This window comes from Antedon bifida, chromosome 2, assembly GCF_963402885.1.
Source record: "Antedon bifida chromosome 2, ecAntBifi1.1, whole genome shotgun sequence".
Taxonomy (NCBI): Eukaryota; Metazoa; Echinodermata; class Crinoidea; order Comatulida; family Antedonidae; genus Antedon; species Antedon bifida.
Genome location: NC_136227.1, coordinates 22,742,317 through 22,769,049, shown reverse-complemented (window position 1 = coordinate 22,769,049; position 26,733 = coordinate 22,742,317). Strand labels below are relative to the sequence as shown.

The 26,733-nt window shown below is 32.1% G+C and overlaps 1 protein-coding gene across 3 annotated transcripts in view; it reads left to right on the top strand.

The window, feature by feature from the left end:
• LOC144858458 (5'-3' exoribonuclease 1-like) overlaps nt 1-26,701 on the top strand; it is a 76,330-nt gene extending 49,629 nt beyond the window's left edge. For 2 of the 3 annotated variants that reach the window (XM_078714670.1, XM_078714665.1), the window contains 28 exons: nt 1,974-2,041; nt 5,099-5,215; nt 8,652-8,760; nt 9,146-9,257; nt 9,810-9,899; nt 10,475-10,631; nt 10,956-11,075; nt 11,363-11,529; nt 12,334-12,460; nt 12,655-12,747; nt 13,042-13,145; nt 13,236-13,343; nt 14,621-14,695; nt 15,519-15,606; nt 15,772-15,885; nt 16,029-16,115; nt 17,134-17,249; nt 17,619-17,747; nt 18,624-18,837; nt 19,189-19,242; nt 19,633-19,765; nt 21,076-21,368; nt 21,796-21,859; nt 22,008-22,447; nt 22,758-22,884; nt 23,944-24,650; nt 25,113-25,244; nt 25,575-26,701. In XM_078714670.1, coding sequence (XP_078570796.1) covers nt 1,974-2,041; nt 5,099-5,215; nt 8,652-8,760; nt 9,146-9,257; nt 9,810-9,899; nt 10,475-10,631; nt 10,956-11,075; nt 11,363-11,529; nt 12,334-12,460; nt 12,655-12,747; nt 13,042-13,145; nt 13,236-13,343; nt 14,621-14,695; nt 15,519-15,606; nt 15,772-15,885; nt 16,029-16,115; nt 17,134-17,249; nt 17,619-17,747; nt 18,624-18,837; nt 19,189-19,242; nt 19,633-19,765; nt 21,076-21,368; nt 21,796-21,859; nt 22,008-22,447; nt 22,758-22,884; nt 23,944-24,650; nt 25,113-25,244; nt 25,575-25,916 — 4,487 coding nt within the window. In that variant the 3' untranslated portion in view covers nt 25,917-26,701. The remainder of the gene's footprint in view (nt 1-1,973; nt 2,042-5,098; nt 5,216-8,651; nt 8,761-9,145; nt 9,258-9,809; nt 9,900-10,474; nt 10,632-10,955; nt 11,076-11,362; nt 11,530-12,333; nt 12,461-12,654; nt 12,748-13,041; nt 13,146-13,235; nt 13,344-14,620; nt 14,696-15,518; nt 15,607-15,771; nt 15,886-16,028; nt 16,116-17,133; nt 17,250-17,618; nt 17,748-18,623; nt 18,838-19,188; nt 19,243-19,632; nt 19,766-21,075; nt 21,369-21,795; nt 21,860-22,007; nt 22,448-22,757; nt 22,885-23,943; nt 24,651-25,112; nt 25,245-25,574) is intronic. The other variant, XM_078714671.1, reaches the window with a different exon arrangement.
• The last annotated feature ends 32 nt before the right edge of the window (nt 26,702-26,733 follow it).

Here is a 26,733-nt window from a genome sequence, read left to right as displayed (position 1 = left end):
ATATAGACAACTAAACTATGTCATGATTCATTGTGTGCTGCATGCAAGGATATAGACAACTAAACTATGTCATGATTCATTGTGTGCTGCATGCAAGGATATAGACAACTAAACTATGTCATGATTCATTGTGTGCTGCATGCAAGGATATAGACAACTAAACTATGTCATGATTCATTGTGTGCTGCATGCAAGGATATAGACAACTAAACTATGTCATGATTCATTGTGTGCTGCATGCAAGGATATAGACAACTAAACTATGTCATGATTCATTGTGTGCTGCATGCAAGGATATAGACAACTAAACTATGTCATGATTCATTGTGTGCTGCATGCAAGGATATAGACAACTAAACTATGTCATGATTCATTGTGTGCTGCATGCAAGGGTATAGACAACTAAACTATGTCATGATTCATTGTGTGCTGCATGCAAGGATATAGACAACTAAACTATGTCATGATTCATTGTGTGCTGCACGCAAGGATATAGACAACTAAACTATGTCATGATTCATTGTGTGCTGCACGCAAGGATATAGACAACTAAACTATGTCATGATTCATTGTGTGCTGCATGCAAGGATATAGACAACTAAACTATGTCATGATTCATTGTGTGCTGCATGCAAGGATATAGACAACTAAACTATGTCATGATTCATTGTGTGCTGCATGCAAGGATATAGACAACTAAACTATGTCATGATTCATTGTGTGCTGCATGCAAGGATATAGACAACTAAACTATGTCATGATTCATTGTGTGCTGCATGCAAGGATATAGACAACTAAACTATGTCATGATTCATTGTGTGCTACATGCAAGGATATAGACAACTAAACTATGTCATGATTCATTGTGTGCTGCATGCAAGGATATAGACAACTAAACTATGTCATGATTCATTGTGTGCTACATGCAAGGATATAGACAACTAAACTATGTCATGATTCATTGTGTGCTGCATGCAAGGATATAGACAACTAAACTATGTCATGATTCATTGTGTGCTGCATGCAAGGATATAGACAACTAAACTATGTCATGATTCATTGTGTGCTGCATGCAAGGATATAGACAACTAAACTATGTCATGATTCATTGTGTGCTGCATGCAAGGATATAGACAACTAAACTATGTCATGATTCATTGTGTGCTGCATGCAAGGATATAGACAACTAAACTATGTCATGATTCATTGTGTGCTGCATGCAAGAATATAGGGTAGTGGGACGATTCGGCCCTAAGACGATTCGGCCCGGAATAAGTTATTTATTTATATATAATCAACATTGTCAATATCAATAAAATACGGATTGTTAAACACCTTTAAAAACTTGATAAAAATCAACAAAAATAAATATGAATTTGGTCTAAAGTGAGACGTTTCGGCCCACAAAGTGGGATGTTTCGGACCAAAGGTGGGCCGAATCGTCCCACCAAAAGAGGGCCGAATCGTCTCGCGGCTGAATCGTCCCGGATTCGAATATAGGGATGCATTTCCTCGCTCCCCACCTCCACACAGTTTTGATGGCATCAACTGTAATCCAAAGCTCCCTATATTCACTTAAACCTACTGAAATTTAAGCCTACTAGAGCATTAACGGATGAATGCATTCAAAGTAGTTTACATTACTAATTCTTTATGATGATTTGAATTTGATAAACTAACAAAAAAGAAAAAATCCCTTTTTTCCCAATTCAGGTGGCCATATGAAAAAAATATGAATTGAAATGTTATTGTTTTTTAATGATGTCCTGCTGTAAGATAATTGTCTACTACTTACAATGAATCTAAAAATCACCTGTTTTTGCTTTGTACATCAAAAGATTTGTGTAGCTATCCCCTGTGATTTTTTGAAACTAGGAAATTGTTTATTTTGCAGTCATTTTGTTTTGAACTTGTATTGTATCATTGTTTTGAAGTAATAAACTGATTTGTTTTGTGTTTTGTTTTTGTACAAGGATTTATTAATAATGGTGGAGAATTGAATTTGGATAGACTTGAAATTTATTTAAAACATCTCTCAAAGGTAAGTAAGCATTTTCTTTTATTTGATTTTTTAAAAATAGTAACTTAGCTCGGTAATACAGTATATATATATATATATGTATCTCCATTGAGATCCAGCCACTGATACCCACAGCATTGTCATTTTTTCAGTAATTTGCCTTTGGATTTATATATACAGACCTTGATTTTCAAATATAAGAGGAGAGCTCCTCATTATTTTGATTAAGTGTCCGAGGCCTGTGGCGAGCCGAATTTTGATAAATGTCACCTCTAGATGGCCGGAAATGGTACTCTCGCACGTAAAATTCATCGTAGGTCATTGTTCTCTGAAGTATTGTTCGTAGCTTACGATGTATTGTTATGACAATTATCTCTACGCGTCGATCGTAGGGTGGTTCATAGGGTTAGTAAACACCATTGTCATCGCCTTTAGAAGCATGGACAATGCAAACAAACAATGTGTTATTTGCTAATTAAAATCTTATCTAAAGATAGTAGACGTCATTTTTTGTAGCCGCCCTAGCCTAGGCCTACGCATCGGTTATCCTAATTTGGACGGAAATCTGCCGATGAGACGACATCAGGTCCATGGACCTCAGCTCACGCAGAGAGAGAGTCGAGGCTATCTAGGCCTAGTCTAGTTTCGGCGGCCTACACTATAAATTATTTAATCCTACCTTGTGTTAGCGAATTATAAAAACAACGACACCTAGGCTAGGACACCAACAAAATATATGCAAAATAAATATATATTCCATATTAATTACTATAAGATTTAACATAAGGCTTAAGCCTTTTAAAATGATTACGACATGTGTATTAAGAAAAGGCCCGACCAAAATTTGGAGGGGAAAAACATGTGAGAGTATTATGTTTCATGTCATGTGACACAAAATCCAGGTACTTAATTACTGTTTTGTCGTCGTCAGACGGCAGCCACCCTCTCGTACTACTGATTAAAAAAAAAACATGTGAGATGTTGCGGTAAAGCAGAGAGTATCGCGTTTCATGCCATGTGACCAAAAAAACTAGGTCTGTATTAATTACGGTCTTCTGTCGGCAGTCTTTTTGAGCGACCAATTGAACTATATTTAGAATGAATTGTTTACGATTTTTTTCTCGCAACATCAAAGATCGTAGGCGCGCCTAGCCTATCGGGGGTAACCATAACAAAGATCGTTTGCGCGACTATATGTAGACTGTGTGTTGTATTCAGGGTTAATATTCTTATTATTATATATATTTTTATGACGCACTGTAAAAGGTTGGGGAGCACTATTTTAGGCGCTCCTTTGATCGTTTTCAGAAGCGCCAAGGAGCGTCAGCGCCATAGCGCTCCTTTTAAATAAATGTCTGTATCATATATATAGTCAATGATCAGGTGCATTATGTGTATTGCTAAACTGCTCAAACCTTGCAGTGTCTTGCGCAAACCCCCTAATAGGCTTTGCTTAGCCTCTATCCAAGTATTCTGATTATCATCATCCAGATCATGATGATGTTGTCAATGTATCTAACAAGTGGTTTATTATTATTGGTTGGAGCCTGGACAGAAAATTGGCCTCAAATTGTCCCATAAATAAATTTGCAAAAGATGGCGCCACATTCAGTTCTTTGTGTTGCCCTTTTATATTATTATATATATATATAAATCCAAAGGCAAATTACTGAAAAAAATGACAAAGCTGTGGGTATCAGTGGCTGGATCTCAATGGAGATACAAATAAAAAAGCGAAAAGCTAAATCAAAACGATAAAGTAAACAGCCAGAAAAGTTAGCAGAGCTTTCGGGCAACACTAGCCCTTCATCAGTGCAAGTCTGGCTGTTTACTTTATCGTTTTGATTTAGCTTTTCGCCTTTTTTTTTGTATCTCCATTGAGATCCAGCCACTGATACCCACAGCATTGTCATTTTTTTCAGTAATTTGCCTTTGGATTTATATATAATAATAATAATATACTCCACCCTGGCTCCCTTTGTTATATTTCTTTTATTCCTGTCCACCCAGGCAGCACTTGCCAGCTTTATACTATGACGTTATCCAAATTCCTTCACTTGCACTGATGAAGGGCTAGTGTTGCCCGAAAGCTCTGCTAACTTTTCTGGCTATTTTACTTCTCGTTTTGATTTAGCTTTTCGCTTTTATTTTGTATCTCCATTGAGATCCAGCCACTGATACCCACAGCATTGTTATTTTTTTCAGAAATTTGCCTTTGGATTTATATATATATATATTATACAGATATTGCCTGCTTAGAGGTGAAATATAAGATTTGACATCCCAGAGGGAATGATATTATGTTCGAGGGAATATATATACCCCGAAGCGGCAGCGGCATAATATCATCCCGAGGGGATGTTAAATCTTATATTTTACCGATATAAAAGGCGATATCTGTTATATTACATAGCCAAGAACAAGTCTGCTGGGTCGGGTGAAGCTAGGCTAGGCTAGGCCTCCTTTTGTATTGTATGTAAACAGTAAACAAGCTGCCTAAGACACCTTACCTTGCGAAGAATAATATACAGATAAATAATTACTAAATGATTCCTTGGCAATAAAATATTCACTAGCCTAGGTCGTTCAAATAATAACAGAAGAATTTCCATCAATAAACCTACATTAATAATAATAATATTATCATAGGCCGATTTACGATCCTCGCAGCGGTAGTCATGTGATGCAGTTTCAACCAATCACGTTCACGTATTTACATAGGCTATGTAATATATATATATATAAATCCAAAGGCAAATTACTGAAAAAATGAGCTTTCGGGCACCACTAGACCTTCATCAGTGCTTCATATATTGGTTACTACTCGCATCTGAAATTAGGAAAACTATTTTTTTTATTAAAATGTTCTCATATAATTATATGCCCAGACATTTTTTTAAAAATGTGGTTGATTTTTGTTTTTGTCATAACTTTGAAAAGTAATTAATCTAAAGCTATAAGTTAGGTCTATGATATAACCTTGAGATAGAGCTAAATTATTTTGGTAAACCGATAAAGCATTATAGGGTATTATTTTTACTACAGTATCTTCTCTATGCTTTAATATTTATATTACAGTTTGACACCGAAAACTTTGAGAAAGTATATGTGGACTACAGCTTTTTAGAAAGTAAAAAAGGCAGTGAAGAAGCATGGAAAAGTAAACGAGTAGAAGAAAAGAAAGTGTTACGACAGGTAATTGTGTTCAATCAGTGGTTCATTTATTATTGGTTGATATAGATTGGTAGATAGATAGATGTATTAATAAAGACAATGATTATGTTATAAAATAAAAAGAGAACATTATTGGATATTATCTTGACCCTGGACAGAATATAGACTAATAAACAAACCAAAAAGCAATTAAAAATGAAATTAAACTAAAAGCAAGCAAAGCTACTGTATAATTAGTAAAAATTCTTTTTAACATGGTAAAAGAGACAAATACAATTGTTTTATATATTTTTTTTAATATATTGATTAATTATGTGTTATACTAATAATACTATAATAACTCCTTGGTTAGCCCATGGACCTATAAATTAGATTTAATTTATAGGTCCATGGTTAGCCTTTTCCATGTGGATTGGGATACTGTTATAACAATAATAGACATTTCCTGAATCTAACAAAAGCAACATACATAGCAACAGTTGTATGGAAGGAAATCACTGCCAAAAATACAATTACAAACTTACAATTGATGGAAATATACAATGTACACGCAGAATAGGACAACAAAAAGACATGCCCCATATATATATATGGACTTTTTATCTATATATTTTCACCTGATTGGTTATCCGCACTTGGCGGATAACCCCTTGTTATTGTCAGGATCTTTTTTTTTGGTTATCCGCAACTTAGTTGCGGATAACCCATGTGATTGTAAATATCTTTTTTTTTCATCTTCTTTGTTATTCTTCTTTCTTTCCCGGATTTTTGTCTACAGCATATCCCCTATTGCTTGTGAACATAACTTTGTATAACTTGGTAAAAAGATTGACATTGAAGTGTAGATGTGCAGCCAAGCTTTTCGATGATATCAGATCCGCGTTGCATAAGTTACGCGCGATTTTATGAATTTCTATAATTGATCATAACTTTAGAACCAACAAATATTCTTTCATGAAACTTAATAAAATTATAATTCATATCATGGGTCAACTTTCTATGGATTAAAAATGGCATGTTTCACAAGAAGTTACGCGCGCACGCGCATTTAAAATTTCAAAATGCGCAAAATTAATTTCTAATCAACTTTCTACACTGATCATGACATTTTGAGCATGTCAAAAATTCCCACGCGCGCGGAAAAAATTAAGCGTAAGGTGCGCGCGGAGCATGAAAATTATGTGTTTTTCTCTTGAATTGTGATTTTACAGCCTATCGTAGTCATTTTAAAAAAGATTGACATCATTTCAAATTAAAATGACGTCATACGAACACGTTGATTTAGACAATTTGCGCGCGTTTTAGTTGCAAAAGTGACAACATATTGTCAAAATTATGCCTATTTTTAATCTATTATAGCTCCTCAGGATCATCCATGACCCCCAATTTTTTTAATTTAATATGTTAGCAGATATGTTGTAGATATGAATTCATGCAGAATCTTTACCCCTTGGATGTTATGACGTCATCGTATGGCCACACGAATGTAAAATATAGGATTTTTTACTCTTTCGTTATTGCTCATCACATTAAATAGAGCGCATCTCGCTTATACGTATTCCATTTCCTCAGATATTTTAATACTATCTAGGTCAATCAACTATCTTTCGCATGAGTTAAAAATATTTTAATTTTTATGACGTCATCATGTCTAAAAATGTAAATAACGTGGGTCACTTATTTTTATCTTTACAGTAAATTTTAATCTGTTATAGCTCGTTAGAATAAAATGTGATAATCATGATTAAAACGTTTTCTGGAAGCTATTGGATTGTAGATAGGAATTCATGTGAATATTTTGCCAATCAGATGTTGTGACGTCATCATATGGCCAGTTGAATTAAAAAAGTCATATTTTCATCTCTTGCTTAAAAGTTCATTGCGTTTAAACGAGAGCGCATCTCACTTTTACGTGCCCAAAATTCTTCAAATTTGTATTAATGTAATTATTTAGATAATTATCTTCTAAAATAGTTATCTTTATATGTCAATTTGATGACGTCATCGTGTTAATAATTGGATTTAAAAGATGGGTCTCGTAATTTTGTCTATGCATTCTGTAAATACTGTACTGTAATATGCTGTATGCTACCAAATAGGTACAATTCAGCACTGTAAACATACTTAATTCATGTCATATGATGGCATAATAATTGTCGAGGTTCATATAGTTTAAAGTATGTGCATGTTGCGTTTGCGCGGATAACCCGAACTCGTCAAAGTGACGAGTTCAAATCTAGTTTTTTCTATCTTATTCTTCTTTCTTTCCCAGAATTTTGTTGCGCGTGTATCTCTAAATCTTCTTAACATAACATTGTATAAATTTATCAGATGATTGACCTCTATCTGAAGATGTCGTAATAAGGTTTTCGGTCCCGTCTAAGATGCGCAGCGTAAGTTACGCGCGATTTTATGAATTTCAATGATTGATCATAGATTAAAAACCAAAAGTCATTTTGTATTGAAACTTGGTGAAAATTTAAGTCATATCAAGCGCAAACTTTCTATGGATTAAAAATGGCAGGTTGCGCAGAAAGTTACGCGCGCCCGCGCGTTTAAAATTTCAAATTGCGAAAAATCCATTTCTAATCAACTTTCTACGCGTTTCATGTCATTTTGAGCATTTCAAAAATTCCCACGCGTGCGCAATATTTTTACGCGCGCGTGCGCACGTAGGGCAAAATCATGTTTTTTTTGCTTGATTTTTGTTTTTTCAGCCTTTTCTAGTAATTTCACCAACTTTCAAACAATTTCGACTTAAAATCACGTCATACGAGCACGTAGAATTGAACAATTTGCGTGCGTTTTTGATAAACAATTTCAAAAATTTGTCAAAATTATACCTTTTTTTAAACAGTCATAGATTCTAAACTACATGGTCAATTTTATTTTTTTTGACATATTCTGAAAGTAGATGAGTTGTAGATATAGAATCATGCATCCATTTGGCTAACCGGACATTGTGACGTCATCGTATGGCCACTCCAATATCAAATATAGGATTTTTGTCTCTTTCGTCATAGCTCATCACATTTAATAGAGCGCATCTCTACTTATCCATATTCCATTTTCCTCAATTTTGTAATATTGTCTAGGTCAATCAATTATCTTTTACATGATTTACCATTTTTAAAATTGTGATGACGTCATCATGTTCAAAAGCGTCAATAACTTTGGTCACTTATTTTCACCTATTCTGCACTGTATGTAGTACGTATACAGTATATAGTGTATACCGTATATACTTAGACGTGAAGCAAAATAGAGGGCACACTAACACTTTTTCAATGGCATAATCGTTTTTCTGTGCGCAATATTCTAACTTATGTCGTGCGCGTGGCTTTTGCGCTGCGGATAACCTAACTCGTCCGTAGTGACGAGTTCAAATCTAGTTATTTCTGATATTGTATCGGTAAATAGATTTTTCTAATATTATCTAGTATTATTTTATTTTTAGAAACCTAATGGTAATGCATTTGAATTGATATCTGTGGAAGGAAATGAGGAGAACAAAGAGCAAATTGACTTTTTTGGCAAAGTGATTCCTAAACCAGAGGTTGTAAATGGTATGAACACATATTTTATATGTGCATGTCAAACTTTAAACAATAATTTAATGCGATTATACTCTATATACGGTAATTTTTTTTCATTCCAATTTTCGGTGAAAGTAAACTGTTATGTGACTTAAAAATTACCTATTCAACAACATTTTTTAAATGGAATGTTATAAAAAAAACAGCAACTAACCATGATTGTCATTCTCTGCCAGTTTGATTTTAACAAAATATCAAAAACGTAACCCATCTAGTAATTAATACAATTATTGTACAATCTTAGTATTTAAATCTAGTTTCTGTTTTAGAGGTATGTATATAACTAGCCTAATTCACAAAAATAAATCCTCCTTCATTCAAGATTAACTTAAATTTGAATAAAATTTCCTTTTAGATTCAACTGCGGTTTATGAAGAACTAACATCAGAGCAAGCATTTGAAAAAGAGTTTTTGTTACATAAGCAAGATTATTACAAAACAAAGTTTGAAATTGAAACGGTTACCCAGTAAGCATTCATTTTCTTGTATGGATACCCGCAAGTTTAGAATTCAATTCAGCATAATTTCTAATCGTTGCACATTTGTTTCACATGTTTCATTATTAGTAAAGACCGATAAATTAAAACAAGTTACATTTCTTTTAAAGAATGTTATTGTTGATTAATAGCTACAATAGATAATAATTGACTCTTTATTAATTCATTCATTCAATCTTTTAATTTGGAATATCTGTAAAAGAAAGTAAAATTACATATAAATGAATTAAAAATAAACAAGACTACTAATTACTACTACTCATCTCAGGATGACATTCCACCTGATGATTTATTTATTCCTTTAAACATAATCAGTATAGAATTTCTTTTAAAAATAGCAAAAGCAAAAGTATCATAAGTAATCCAGCAATAAAAATAATATCATAACTATCATATTTTGTGCCCTCTAATACACCTACATAAATATCGTTATTATTCATATAGGTCTAAGTATTTGTATTTTTCATTAATTTTGTTCATACATTTTTAATATTTTATAAGATTTCCTTATTATTGTTTCAGAGATGAACTGGATAAGCTTGTGAAAGACTATATAGAAGCCTTGCAATGGATCTTGTATTACTATTTTAATGGTGTACAATCTTGGGGCTGGTTTGTTAATTTCTGTTTATTTTTTAAAAATCGAGACTGGTATTATGAAACATAAACAAGTTGTGTATTTGCGCAAGAACTATAGACAGAAAGAATAACTAGATTTAATTTGTCACTATGACGAATAATATGTTATGTGCATTGATTTAATTCATTCATCATGAGTTCTACTAGCCTAAAGTTAACCTGTAGTGTACGCCGTCTATAACTTTTCTACTCCGTGTCCATATTGTAGTTGGAGTGCTGGTTTAGGTGTACTTTAGTTATTATTCACAAATATCATGATACAGTTTTTAAACTAAATCTCTCAATGTGTTAACGTTGTGTTTATACAAACATTTCAGTGCTATAAAACTGATTTGAATGAAAAGAATATTTAATTCATTGAAAGATTGGAAGTCAATCTTTCAACTCATGAAATAGTTTCACAATTCAAATCATATAAATTATACAAACATAATTTATATGATTTGAATGGTGAGACTATTTCATGAGTTGAAAGATTGACTTCCAATATTCCATATTGCAACATTGATAAGCATTTAAATGCTAATGTACACCTTATTTACATATAGGTATTATCCACATCACTACGCACCTTACATGTCAGATTTGAAGAATTTCAAACATTTGATGTTTACTTTTGAGAAAGGTCGGCCATTTTTACCATTTCAACAGTTACTTGGTGTGTTGCCAGCAGCAAGCAAAGAACTCCTCCCAGAATGTTTTCAGGTAGATCATCATTGAAGTGATATGAATATTTTAATAAATTCCATAATATTACATTTAGAAATTAAAATCTAAACTGTTATTATGCTTTTCTCAACTGCATGCAAAGTTTACCACAGTTAACCACTCAATATATACTCTTGTCCTCATCCACTTCATACTGGTTCACACTTTATTACTAGTACTTTCAACTTTAATATATGAACATTGTAAAGAAGAAGGTTAATGTGATAGTTTGTTTGATTGTCGAAATTAAACATTTTTTATTTAATATGCAATTTTTTTCTCCTAATTTCATAATAAAGAGTTTTTTTGTTCTTATTTCAGAAACTGATGATTATGGATAACTCACCGATAATAGATTATTATCCAGTAGATTTTAAGACAGACCTCAATGGCAAACAACAGGACTGGGAGGCTGTAGTCTTAATTCCTTTCATTGATGAAGTATTTACAAACTTATCATTATACACACTCTTACAGTGGGTTAATAATACTACAATAAAATTCTTTTATCGAATAAAACAGTACATACATATCATTATAAAGCATTACACATAACAAGCATTGTAAATTATTTGTATATCAGAAATATGCACAAAATTGAACTATGGGAAGACAATCAATAAATAAATGTTGCGCTGACCCTCGTGCTGCCCACCATTTTCACAGCTTTCAAAACATGACACTAAGTTTTAAGACTATAACAATTTATTTTGTTCTATTTATTTCAGAAACGTTTGTTATCAGCAATGGATACTGTAGCTAATCAGATGACAAGTGAGGAGAGGTCCCGTAACAAACATGGTCCACATCTTCTGTTTACATATAATGCTGACCTGAAGTTTGAATACCAGTCACTCTTACCTGCCTTTCCCAACATCAATCCATGCAGTGCCAGGTAGTATTTTCATGTCTTACAGTAATTATATACATTAAAGATATAGTCTCATATAGAACGGGACATTTTTTTCAACTGCAAAAAGTTCAATCATGTGAAAAACCATAAATGGTTTGATGGTCTGGCTCAGGCTTTGAGCTAAAAATTAAATCGATTATGGTTTGGGAGAAATTTGTGATAATGGTTGAATTTGATATGAACTGCTTCATTTGAAACTACATAAAATTCATTATTCTTTACTCCATTTGAAAAATATAACTATGAATACATTTTGTAGAGGAAATAATGGTAATTTTGTAGCTAATGTCTGAGGCAACTTACACAATATATTTAAAATACAAAATTGATTAGTCTGGGAAATTGTTTGGCTACTGTCTGAGGCTGTAAATGGTGTTGTTGTACATCTGAATGTATAATAGAAAAAGGAATTAGTTGTGAGTGTGCACTGCACCTTTGTTGCAATAGCTTATAGAACAACTTGACCGAGAACCATATACCTAACGTATTAGGGATGTACAAATGATTTCAGAACAGTTGCAAGTAAAACATTTTTTTTATTGTATCATTTGCTTATCTGGATATTGAAGTGGTTCTTAAAAACACCAGACTAAACATTTTGCCAAATTTAAGCCTAATACAGGTCAAGTTAGCAATTGAAGTGACGATACCTATCGTGGTACAGTGAAAACTCATAAAAAACAAATTTTTAAAATTTAAACAGACATGGATTCAGAGTAGGCTTGTGCCGATCAAAGCACAGTATTAGAGTAATTAACTTAGTTAAATGAAGTCTTTTTGTTTTAGATGTACCAAAATACCAATGGATAAATTTGAAATTCCTGTAGAACAAATTAGAAAAGGCTTGTGTCCTGAAGTACGTGTTGGTGTCTACTTCCCTGGCTTTCCTACTCTACATCATCTTGAATACACTGTAAGTTTTAAGGAAATATTTTTTGCAGTATCTGTTTCAAATTCTATTATTTTTTTCCTTTTTTAAGTTCAAAGGTCTGAAGTTCAAGATATGGGTTAAGGACATTTGTCATGTTTTTTATATGAAAGAAGATACAATCATTTATTTTCAGTTATCATAGTCATAAATGTTGCTTTGTATTTTTCCATGAATAGACTAAACTTAAGAATGAGGAGGTAAAAGTGTTCCAGCAAATTAGCCGTGGAGAAAATGTGATATTGACCATTCAAAACAGGCAAACTGACCAGGTAATTACATTGTATGTTAAACAATGGTGTAATATAAAACTTGACATTGAGGAGAACAATTAATTGTTCTCCTCAATGTCAAGTTTTATTATTAGTTTCATGCGAACACAAACTAAATTTTTTTTGGAATACATTTTGAATTGAATTTTGAAGAACAGGTAAGATTTTAGGATTTTTAAAAGAAAATTGGGTTTAGCGTAGAACCTGTTTTTCTATGTATTGGAACTTTTATTGAATAATACATAGCATATTTTAGTTCATTTATTGATAAACATGGAATGTTATTTTTCTCAGGATCTTGCCCAGCTAGCAAAGGATTATTTGGGTATGCATGTGTTTGCAGAATGGCCTCATCTTAAAGAGGTCAAAGTCGTGGAAATTTCTGATGAAACGTTCCGGTTAGTTTTTTTTAATATTTACTTTTATGTTTATTCTTTTTTTGTAAATATATGTATATATAAAAATCATGTATTTTTTGTTTGTGTTAGATATAAACTAATTGAAGAACGAGGCACACCTGTAGGAGTAGAGAAACAGAGAATGTCTGACGATGATGCGTCAGTGTGGCATGACCAAATTAGAGGCATCAAGGAAAGGTACATGTATATTGGGTTTTTTGGGCTTTTAAGGTTTTCTGAACAATAGGTATGTGTTATAAAACAAACTAGATTTGAACTTGTCACTTTGACGAGTTCGGGTTATCCGCGGAAATGCAACATGCACATACGTTAAAATATATGAATATGTCGCCAATTATTATACCATCCTATGACATGAATTAAATATGTTTACAGTGCTGAATTGTACCTATTTTGTATCATACAGCATATTACAGCATTTACAGACAGTGTAGCATAGATGAAATTACAATTTTTTTTAATGAATTCATATCTACAATTCAACAGCTTTCATAATAAGTTTTGATTATGCAGGTCACTTTTCATTGTGAGGAGCTATGACAGATTGAAATATGCTGTATAGATGAAATTAAGCAAGTCACGTTATTCTAATTTTTTTATATGATGATTGACGTAATAAAAATTCAAATTTTTGTAACGCATGTGAAAGAGAAGTGATTGAGAAAGAACTGCGCTCTATGAAATGGGATTAATTTTAATTAATTAAATTACCCATTTTATTATTACACGATTATCATGCATGTGTGTTGTTATTTTGCAATCAAAGTTCATCAAATGAATGTAATCTACTACAAAACAAAAATCAATTGCAAAAACCATTTCTCTACGCTTCTTTATGAGTGTGCAAAACTCAAACGATTTTGAAAATTGTCAAATGCTCAAAATTAATTTTGCACATTTTGAAATTTTAAATATGCGTACTCATATAATTTTTTGCGTAGCTTGCTACAGTATTTTTATAATGTCAAAAGTTTCTCCATATTATGAAATAAACTTTCGTAAAGCTTCATTGAAAAATAAATTTTTGTTCAGAATATATGATTAACCATAACATGTCATAAAATCAAGCGTAACTTACGTTGCGCGACTCTCGCATCATATATCAAAGTTTCCTGCACATCTACAGTTAGAGGTCAATCTTCTGACAAAGTTATAAGATGTTATGTTGACAAGAATTAGACACAAACTTCAGGGGGAAAGAAAGAAAAAAAAAGATCCTGACAATAATAAGGGGTTATCCGCCAAGTGTGGATAACCAATAATAAATGTTTTGTATTAATAGAATGAGAATATTTTCATTCATTGAAAAGCTGGCTGTCATTTTTAACTCGGCACTGCCGAATAAAACAGTCATTTTTTCAAATCATGACAATATTCTCACCATTCATGTATGTAATTTTTACATATGAAAATTGTTTACTGTTTAAAAAGAAAACAACTTTTTAATTTCATAGGTATTTACGACGCAAAGGTGTTGATATTGGTACAACATATGTCCTGGTACATGCCAAGCCCTTGATGGGAAGAAGGTAAGATAAGAAGCAAGAATTAAACTATCAAATTGTGGTCTACTAGTACAAATTGGAAGTTCTAATTCACAAACTTGTTTTCATTTCGGTTCATGCATCAATATCTAGGGACGAAAATGTATAGTTACCTGTCATACCTGTACTACAGTACTGTTATCCTTTTACAACAGTCAAGTTACTTGCTAGTGATAGGTACACACTTTTCTGGCGGTGTTCCTTTGTACAAATTATTTACATACTATAACTTTATATTTAGAATTTGGCCCACCACTGTCAATATCTCTGTATAGTTCGTTGGGTTGTTTACAACTCAAATGCCTAGAATGAAGCCTGTACTAATAGTATCGCACCGCTCATACAACAAAAATTACAAAGGTTCACAATAAACAATTTGTTAAATTTACGAATACCTCTTCGGGTACGTTCACTACATTTGTGTATATTTTCAATTTACCCTTTGGATTTTTAGAGTTATATTTAGATGGACTAAATTGCATTCATTAGTGACCACATTTGAAAAGTTACAGCAAGATTTCTGTATGCCTAATTTGCTCTAAAATGCCATAACTTCCCCCGACTGGGTGGGGAGGGGGGATTTTTTTTCATCCGAGAAGACTCATTCTACCAACTGCTTGGCCACTCACTCGCTAATATCAAATAAAATTTGCATGAGCTGACAGTTAGAACCATTGACTATCACTTTTACTGTTGAATGGAATGCAATAACCAGTGTCATTTCATATATCAACCAATAAAAAGTGTGTTGTAAACATAATAATAAATTGTGTTTATAAAATAAATGACAGTTTAAATTTTTATTAAGGTACATATGTGGCTCACAAGGAAAATTAACTTTGGAGAAGGAATGGGCTGATTTACCAGTAATTTATGCAGGTCATATGATAATTAAAGTAAGTTTGTGTATTGACATGGCCTAAAAACACTGATGTAGGTGTAGGCACAATAGTGCAATAGTATTTAATGTGTTCTAAAAAAGTAACTCTTACAAAGACATAATGTGGTATGGTAGATTTGCAGATTTCTATTGGTAATAATAATTTACTTTTTTTTTAAAGAATATTTCAGTACATGACCCAACATTTCAACAGTTTAAGACTTTGCAGGAACTATTTCAAGTTGGCAAAACATGCTTTATGCTAGGATCACCACATTATGGACATTTGGCTAAGGTAAGTTTAATAACACATTATTCGTAAAGTAAGGGAGAAGTTAAATACCAAATGTGGTTGTTATTGGACAGATACCTTTGTGCAAGCTTAGCTTTACACACATTGATTCTCCAATTTGTCTATAAACTTCTTTTATTTAACAGGTTGTTGAAGTGGTTGATGGTCGGGTTCGAATTGAGATGGATCTTCCTCATGAACCAGATTTTCAATCAATTATTAGCAGACAAGAGGTAAGTTCTACACTCAACTTTTACTCCAAAACAATTGATAAAAACCTTAACTGGGAAGCCAACACTTTATCTATAACCAAAAGAGCAAGTCAGATAATGGTTTTCCTCCGAAAACTTCAATATCTCATGTGAAATTCTTTTTTTGATAGAGTTATTAGAAGTGTTCTTTTATTCGGCTCTATTGTCTGGTTCTCGAATCTTACTCAATGGGGAAAAACAAACTAGCTATAAAGTGGGCCAGTAAAATCATCATCATTATGAATGGAACATCCTAAAACCTAAAAATTCGTCAGGATCCTGATCACCATCTAAATAAATTCTTTAAACTTAGCCAAACTGGTAGACTGATCACTCTGAATCAAAATACTAAATGCAATCGTTTGTTTATAATTCTATTCACGTATTTAATAGCAAGTTTGTTAGATCTCTTTAGATTCATTGGTTAAACGCTTTTTTTAATTCATTGTATAATTGTATGTAAATCAAAATGTAAACCAACCAACCAAATTTGTTGTTAAAATGACAATAAATAATATTGTATCGTATTGTAACTACAGTACTGTCCTACTACTGTTTGTTTTCTATTTGATCTTGTCTTTAACTAAAATGTATTAGTTATTTGTGATGTTAGTGATGTTTCTATATGAAACAGTAGGTTGGCCACCTAGTAAGAATGAAAAGTGCCTAAATTGCATTCATTTTAACTGTTAACTGTTGGCCAAAAAGATAAGAAAGTCTGCCCCTTTGCTTAAGTGATACATAGAATTAATTTAATTAACCAAGATATAGCACTTGTTGCATTTCCCTCTTCCTATTGTTAAAGTTAATTGTTAACATAAATGTTGACAATCCTACATACTTTTAATATCACTTTTACAACAGTACAACTAATTGATAAATACATTTTTTTAATATAAAAGTATATTGTACACTTGAGTCTTGAATAAAATCAGGAATATGAGCAGAATCATCCAATTTTAAACTAGTAGTCATAACAACCTTTTTTTATAAACTGTAGAATTATGAACAACAATACTTTCCTGGTTTTCGGTTAGCACAACGTCTTGGAATTTCTGGGCACCTTTTGTCACGAATCACTGGTACTATTTATGTTGAAGGTGACGGTAAAAGAAGGTAGGATTCAAGTTATATTAACTTTTTGTCAAAATTACAATTTTCCCAAAATTTTAGCTTTGTGGCTATGCATGTATACAAGGTATTGTGTTTTGATCGCAATCCCACAGGATGTATTGGTTTTGATGGATCCTATGGGATGCATTTCTTTTAACTCGATCCTACGAAAGGCATTGTTTTTCCGTGTGGCCGAGAACAATGTACTTAAAATAGTTTGTCGAACCAAGGTAGGATTATTACTAGCATGCAACGTAGCCCGCAATAAATGCTTTCAACATTGTGTGCTTATAATAAGGAACTTTTCACTTTTTTTTACATTTTTTATAAAACTATCTATCTTATATTTTCGTTTGAAATTCTTTTTTATAGAATAAATGTAGGACTTAACCTGAAGTTTAATCGTACAAACCAAGAAATTCCTGGCTTCAGTAAGAAAGATAAACAAGGTTGGACCTACTCATCTCAGGTTCATCAAATCTTAGTGCAGTATATGAGAATGTAAGTTACTTATAGATGCTTAATTGTATAGAAACATAAATGCAGTAATACTGTAGTGCCTACAATCATCACTTACTTAATTTTAATAAGTTGACAACCAACAGTGATGAAACCACAAAAAAAAACATGTTGAATCTAAACATAAACTATGATATATTCACATTTGAATGAGGCTTCTGAATACTAATACATTTCACACAGCAACAGATTATATTCCAGTATAGGACATATATTACCTTTACACATTAAGTCATTTTTATATCGCACCGATATAAAGTATTGATATTTGATATAATAGGGAGGTTTCGCAACCTTACGAATACGATAACGAAAACGGATACGTCACACATTTGTGAAACTTTTGAGCTGATCCCCAATTCATATTCGTAAAGCGTATTCGTGTTGACGAATATCACCAGTCATATTTGTAACTACAAAACGAGTATAGTTTTTGATCTATTTTGCACATTCTGAATTTGAATCAGGAACGATTCATGATTATAATATAATTATAGATTTATTGAAAGTAATTTACTAAAGTAATTTACTAAAATGCTAGGTCAATTTTGATAAATAGCAGTTTTTAAAGTCCTCACTCGCTTTGATGTTACGCTAGGCCTAGGCAGCCAAGCACCAAGCAACACGTACACGCGCTTCGCTCAAATTTACCGCAGTCATATTTTGGACGGCGCCCTCAATATTTCGTTGCCATGCGAAACAGATTTTTACTGGCTTACGAAAACGAATACGTGTGTGTGACGTATCCGTTTTCGTTATCGTATTCGTAAGGTTGCGAAACCTCCCTAATAAACAAGAGTTACGTAGCTCCTCTAAATGAACAAAGCAAGCTGTTGACATTTTAAATGTCACTTTCAGGTTCCCAGAGTTATTTCGTGTGCTCTCTCAACGAACAAATGCCACTGACAACTTCACCGAAGATGAAATATTTGGTGATACACCACGGCTGAATGAACTAAAGAAATGGCTTGATGGTCAGGAGTGTATGAAGGTGATGCGTGTTCAAAGTGGTGTCAAACAACTAGCAGAACAAATCATTAGCATTATTGAATCTGAAGTAAAGGAAATTCAGGTATTTTTGGTTTTTCATCATCTTGAAAATTGTTGTGTGTTGGATATTTGGAAAAGATTTTGCTTTTTAATATTTGATAAAGTTTTCTGAATTGCTCGATTTCAGTGCAAATATTAATATAACTCATCTGTTTGTAATTCTGAATATTATGCATATTAAAAAAAATGTACCGGGCCCAAGGTTGCTATAGTAAATTTAGATTATTAAAATTGATTAATTAAATAAATACAGTCTATTTTGTGGAAGTGGAATAATAATACAAGTCAATATTTGTTATTGTTCCTAGTTTTAATGAAAAAGTACAAACATGTATTAATTATTTATTGTGAAATAATAATTTTAATTTTCTAGGAAACAAAATCTAAGAAAATAAAAATGTCAGTAAGGCCACATTTGTTGTTTCCAGTAAGTTTATAATTGATTATTTTTCTTGTTTTAAGTGGTGCTTAATTATGTAAAACTAGTCATGCCCACAGTGGTTCTCAAATAAAATGTAATTTTAGCGTAAATAACAAGCAATTTTCAAATGTACGCAAGGTTATTATGTGTAAAAGCGGGACTGTACTTGGCGAATGAATACAAACACGGTGTCTTATGTAATAATAAAATTTGAACGAAACCAAATTGAAACAAAACCAATTTTGTGTTTTGTAATGGTATCACTTACCGAATACTTGTTCTGGCACATTTGGTGAATTTGTGGTGGTACGTTCGTAGAAATGATCAAACTAAATGAATGATATTTCAAATTCTTTTCTTCTCAAGACTTTTAACACCTTTTTTCGAAAAATTTAGAGCATGAGAAAAATGGGAAACCTAATTCCAGATCCAAATACAACATGTGAACTATTTGATCGTATTATTAATGTCAGAGAAGGATATACTGTGCCATTTGGATTGCGTGGTACTGTTGTTGGTATTCAACCAGGTAGGTTGAAATGATTGTTATTAGGTTCCTTGATATTGTAATAAGTTCCCTGCTTTGATAACTCTTATATTATATTTATTATTTCAGATGACAACAACTTGTTTTGATGTCTTTTCTATAGTTCTACCCAGCACATCTAAACCCCATCCGATATAAAGTACACTGTATTAAAATACACCTTATCTAGACACCAATGTATTACTTGCGATTAACAATTTTTTAATTGTTCCATTTTGTCATGTACATTTTCTGATAAACTTGAAGTTAACAACCTGCTGTATTTAAATAGTTCATTGATCCAATAAAGGATTATTAGTAGTGATTATTATAGTTACCATTTCAATATTATTTATTTGAATTTTGTACATGAAAAAAATGACAAAAAATACTACAGTATTACACAATCATTAAATAGTACATAGTATTGCAGACCATGTGACCCATAATCGTTTAAACAAATGGCAGGGATTTATTAAGGCGTTATATAATGTTTGTTATTGTACATAGCAGGTGGGTTACGTTTTACTCACCAGATTCACCAAACTTTGTGGTACCTTGTAGAGTTTATTTTTGTTATTTTTATTTAATGAGGGTGATCCATCCAGCAATTGCTGATCATTTGGGACCCTCAGAAGAGATACAATACACAAAATACAACAATAACAGAAAAGTTAAAGAAAAACAAAAGCCTATAAATAAAATAAATTACACGAGAATTAAAAATCTGAATAAGAGAATTTGGAATATAGCAAATAACTGATATGTTAAATTAAGAAAAAATAATAAATATATATACTTAGATCTAATATTTTACAATTTAAAGTCTGGAAAAGGATTACATAGTTTGGAGAAAAGTCATAAGTCAGTTCAGTGTTGGTGCATTGCCTCTCTTGCACTACAGCAGCCATAAACACGTACCAACCAACTGATTTCTTTTATTGAACGAAACCATTTTGCTATATACAATATATTTGGTTTTTTTTTTATAGAAATAATTGATATAGTAGACCTAATACAGTTACGGTACTATTATAATGAGAACAAAGTTGTTGATTCCTATGAGAATGTCAATCAGTTTGGTCATTTGAGTCCTCGCCAAAAAACATCAGCTTTTCCATTGTTGTTTCCTAATTATTTTTATTCAAATAATTTCATTCGTTAAAAGATGAAAATTTGTTCTACTATTTTCAGTTTACTTCGTGAAAATATAACCTATCTTTTACCTCATGAAATTAGTTTGTACTCATAAACGTTTATTATTTCTATATAATTACATAGAACAATAAATGTCATATTGTATTTAATTTCAGCTGATCGTATTATAGACACTTTATATGATGTTATATTTGATGAGCAGTTTACTGGAGGAATTTCTATACGTTGTACTGGTTCTCGTGGTTACAGAATGCCACCCACAGCTTTTATAAATCTATCACATGGACTGCGCAAAGGTGGATTGGATGTTAAGCCCACAGCACTTGTCAAGCCTGTCAATTATATAGAACACACCAGACATCGTGGCTGGTACGATAATACAATTGCTGAAATAGGCAGTAACACTACCAAAGTTGCACAAATGTCTAGGAAACCACAAAGTCCTATGGTCAGTAAAATTCATTATTAGCTGTACAAGTAGTATCCATCAATTTAAATGGGTCGATCCAATAAACTATTTTTAAAATATATTTATTTTACTTTTTGAGCTTCATAACAAGGAAAAAAACAGAAAAGTGCAAATAAAGGAAGAACGGATGAATAGACACCTAAAATAGCTCCTCCTGAAAACTGATAGTATAGCAAAAATCCAGATAATTTCATTTTTATAAAAATTATATATTATGTATAATTAAATTATTCCTTAGACATTAATGTTCAAAGCATATTATATGCAAGGAATGATTGGATACTGGTAAGTTGTACAGATGTATGGACCATTCACATAACAGGTCTACTGTATGTGGTTTAACGGTTATTGTGAAGAGTGATACCTAAACTTGCTTAATAAATTCATACCAATTTTTTTTGTACAGCACCAACAATCTAGAAAAAATGATGGAACCAATTCCGAGGCTTCTCGACAGAAGCTAAATAAAGGTATATCCTATATTCACTAGTTTTAAGATGCACTTCACTCTTTACCTATAATAGAAATTTATTTAAATTTAAAATAATGTTATATAATTCTTTTATAAATAATTTACTTTTCTGAACTAAGTAATGAATAATTGATTTGTATATTTAGGCAAAAGTCCCAAGACTGGAACACAGGCTGGACAGCATGTAGGAGGAACATTTACAATACTGCCACGCAAGTCAATCAATGAAGAAAACAAAACCCCAGTAGCTAACACTAGTGGAAACAACTCAACATGTAATCCACAGTCAAACACCATTCAAAAGGAGTTTGCTAGCATGTGGAAACAATTACAACAGTCAGAAAAGCCATCTAAGAAAACAGTTGCCCCATCTTCTCTATCAAAATCTGGTGGTAAAAAGCAGAAAAAGGGTGTAGCTTCTACTCTTGTGAAGCCTGCTGCTATCTTGAATACTGATCCTGCCAACATTAGCATAACTGATGAAGACACTAATGATGGACGAGATGATAAAAACAGTCTTACTGTGGATAAAGTCAAAGATGATAATTCAAATTTAAACAATCAAGAGAAGGAAATTTATTTACAGGTCAGATTATTTTTTTAAGTTTGAAAATATTGTGCAACTGGCTGAATAGTAATGTGCAAAAGAAAACTAACCTGTAGAGTGTCATGTAACTTCTTTGCGACAACAATTCAAACGCCACCAAAACATGAAAACTACATTTTTTTTTAAATATCAATTACAAATATATTTTATGTAAATTTAATGCAATCAATCGACTAGTCTGCTGTTTTGATGTGCAGTATTGACCTGACATAATTCCACAATAGATGTTCAATGAACTGCCAATATGCTTTGCCGAATTTATGTTTTAAATTTAATATTTCTGTTTTAGAAAGGTACAGAAGACCTCTGTCGGTTATTGAATATTAGTCATATTGCTAGCAAGCCAGAATCAGCTCCAAGTTTTTCAAAACCATTATCTTATGGAAAGCAGATTAATGTTTCACAGCTCTTTGCTGGTAAGATTTGTTTGTAATAGTTTGTATGTATTGTGATAGCCTTGCTACAGCCATAAGCAGGGTTCGTACGCGTCCTTAAATTCCTTGAAAGTACTGGAAATCTTTGAAATTGACATTTGTTCTGAAAATTGTTATAATACAGAAACATAATATGAATTCTGTGTAATAATGTTTTAAAAACACTGAACAATAATAAAAATGTTACTTAATTTTGTTAAATGACACCCCTAGATGGCCGGAAATGGTACTTGCGCATGTAAAATTGTTTTTATGCCATACGCCGATACGTGTTCATTTGGACTTTAAATTCCCTGCATAGGAGAGTGTAGGCAACAACGCTATTTGATATTATATCAAACTTAAATAAATTTCTGTAATTTTCATTGGACGATCGTGGGTCACATGGTGTGCAATAGTATGCACTATTAACGATCGTTAAATAGAACTTTTTAATTTGTTTTCACATACAAAAAAAATTTCTTTTCGTGTACAAACAATTTTGTTCACCACAATTACTGTGATTTTGAACATGAAATCCAACAGCGCTTGTAGATCGCTTTAAATCGTTTGTATGATTTTGATTAATTAGTGTCTACAAGACGTGGAATCTGGAAAAAAAACAAAATTAGCCTAGATCAGTGTCAATTGCCTGGAAAAGTTTTGTAATGATATCGCTGTCTTCCTAAACATTTACCCAAGCTAGGCCTAAGATTGTTTGGTCGTTGGTTGACATAAAGTGTAGGTGTGTTTATAAAATCTAAATAAATATAATATTTAATATACTATAAAAAACAAATATATATAATTGTTTTTCAATGTAAATAACCAAATAAATGTTACTGCTTTAATGTAAATATAATGTAGACCTACCATTTATTAAATCTGATTCAAATGACAGGACATGACATTTAGATGTTATATAAAACAAATTAATGAATGTTTATGTTTGTGGAATGGTACAAATAATGTTATTTGGTGAATGATGAAAGGTTATATTAACTTGTAAATTAAAGAGTAAGAATTCAGTTTTAAACAATTAACGTTGTACAATATTTCTAGTTTCAGATCCTAATCAAACACAACCATCAAAGCCTGAACTTTTAAGTCCAGCATACTTTTCTGCACCGCTTCAAGCTCAAAAGGCTGCACAGAATTTCCAACATAAAACAGGACCTCAACATACACCTCCTGGAAAATTTACTCAAATTCCTCAAGGACAAAAAATCTACCAGCCTCAACCCACTCACCCAATCGGCCAGACAGCCCTTGATCAACGATATCAAGCTAACTCACATTCACCAAATCAATTTCAATGGACTGCACCTCAACATGTTATACAAGGTGGTCAACCTGGTCGTATACAAAATGATAGTTTTGATGTACATGGTGGGCAACAATTACACCCCAGCCAGCATAGTCAATTACAAGGAGGCCATCAACTTGGATCTTGCTATTCTGGTCAGGCACCAGCATTTGGAGTTCAGCAGGGATTTATGCAGTCTGGTCAGATACAAGTAGACCAACAGTTAAGTCGAGGTGTTAACCAGCTTTTTCAAATGCATGCACCTGCAGGCCAACAGCCAATAGCTGGCCAAATGCAAATTCATGCAGGTCAGCAGGTTAGAGGTATTAACCAGGCTGGTCAAATACAAGTACTCACTGGCCAGTTTAGTCAAGTTCAAGGATACAGACAACCAATTTATATACAAAATAGAAATATGGCACCAGCAAATGTTAGAATGCCACCTCAGCAGTATCAACGTCAAGTATGTATTCTTTTCAGTCTTTTTTAGTTTAGTGCTCTCTTTACATGAAATTTAAATCCTACTTTATTATACAATGACACCTTGTTTTTAAACCAGTTTTATGTGAACCTCCCTAACCTTTAACCATGCCAAGGATGTTAAAAAGTCAATATCCAATAGAGTTTGTACAATACCATGAAAGCCCCAGTGAGTTAATGGTTGCCACATCTGCATATTAAACAGAAGGTTCAGAATTTGAAATAGCATATCTTGTAAAGTGCTATGTATTTTTTGGTAGTACTATACTAAGCATAGTGATGGACGACTTTCTTTTGTAAATATCTGTTTGTTTCATGATTCTGTTTTATTATTTTATTGGGTGAAATTAGGAAATTATTTTCACCTACAAAGTTCATTAATTTCATTTCAATTTCTTAAAATCTGAAGGTTTACTAATTTGTTTCAATGTTGTTTTTCTCATAGCCTGGATATGGTGGTGCAATGCTACAACCACGTGGACCACCTACAGGACCAAATCAACCAAGTTGGACTAGGTTACCAACTCCAACTCAAAATTTATCCCCACCTACATCAAACAACTTTGTACCATTACAGGTATGCAATTATTGATTGATTGATTGATTGAATTTATTTGATGCTCAACATTAAAATAACAAGCAGACTAAAGACAAAATAACGAGCATCAGGAACACCCATTAGGCCGGAAAAACCAGCCCATTTCCAATGGGGTCCAAATTGCACATAACAAACAATAAAAAATACAACATTTATAAAAAATATATATATATATATACATAAAAAATAAAGCCCAGTAAAACAGAAAAATTTAAAGAGAAAACAAACAGCAGAATGTCGACACAGCAATTTATTAGAATATAATTGTCTTGTGACATCATTTTAATGTTGTTTATTTGTCTTTAATAGGTTACTAAACTGATGACCCCCACTAAGCCTGAAATGCAAAATACCAATTCAGCAAAGGTGGTGCAAAGTCCAGCCCTGCAACCAAGACAGACAAATGCACAAGTAAATGTAATATTGAATCCGGTTGAGCCAACTTTACTTAAATCACATGAAACACAATTGCAACAAGTTACTCCTTCCGACAACTTGTCTAATCCACAGAAAGATATCCAAGATCTTTCAACTGAAACCAAATCTTCTCAAATATCAAGCTGTGATAGTACAAAGAGTTCAACAAAACAAAGGAAATCAAAACCACGCAAAAAATCTGTAAAATTGGCAATTAATTTTTGTGATAACTGAAGTAAAAAATCGTAATAGTATTTGATCTTTTTTGTGTGGCAGACAGAAACAGTAAAATGTCTTCTTGTGAATGTTGTTCTAGTGTCTTATTTTTCATCTTTATAAAATGAATGAATACAATGTTATTCATAAGAAACCAGTCACAGAAGCCAGTTGTCAACAAGTTAAACACTATAAAGATATTTTTTTTGTTAATATACCATTAGTATTATTGTTGTACTGGTATAAGAAGTAGATAGTTTTCTGAAATATTTTTTGTAAGCTTGAAGTAAATTTTCCTTACCATTTTTAATTTGTTATTGGATAGATTGAATGAAATAAGATAATTTGCCTACATCATTTTATCAATCAATTTATGATAATTAATCATAAACACAGTAATAACCTTTATTATTTGTATTTAGTTTGTGTGCTGTCACTGTGTGTCTAGTATTCTTAATGTGTTGATATAATAAGCATACATGTGATACTGTATTTTAACTAAATAGTATTTTTGGTAGAAAAAATTTTGTATAGCCATTTTATTTCTTATACTGAAGATGATAAATATAAGTACCAACCGCTGTACCATATTTTACCCTTTGGAAAATTATCTAGACAAATAAGCCTAAATTAATTACTAAACCTAACAAGTAATTGTTTAAGAAAGTAGGAGGTAGTTGATTAGAATATTCAAAAGTAGTACAGTAGTTGCTTGATACTGTTACCAGCTATAAAAGGTATCAATCAATTTGAATACAAAACATTTGTTGTTAACTATTATATTAATAAATGTTTTCATCTTATGTTCTACTTTTCATAATTTATTTGTGAATGT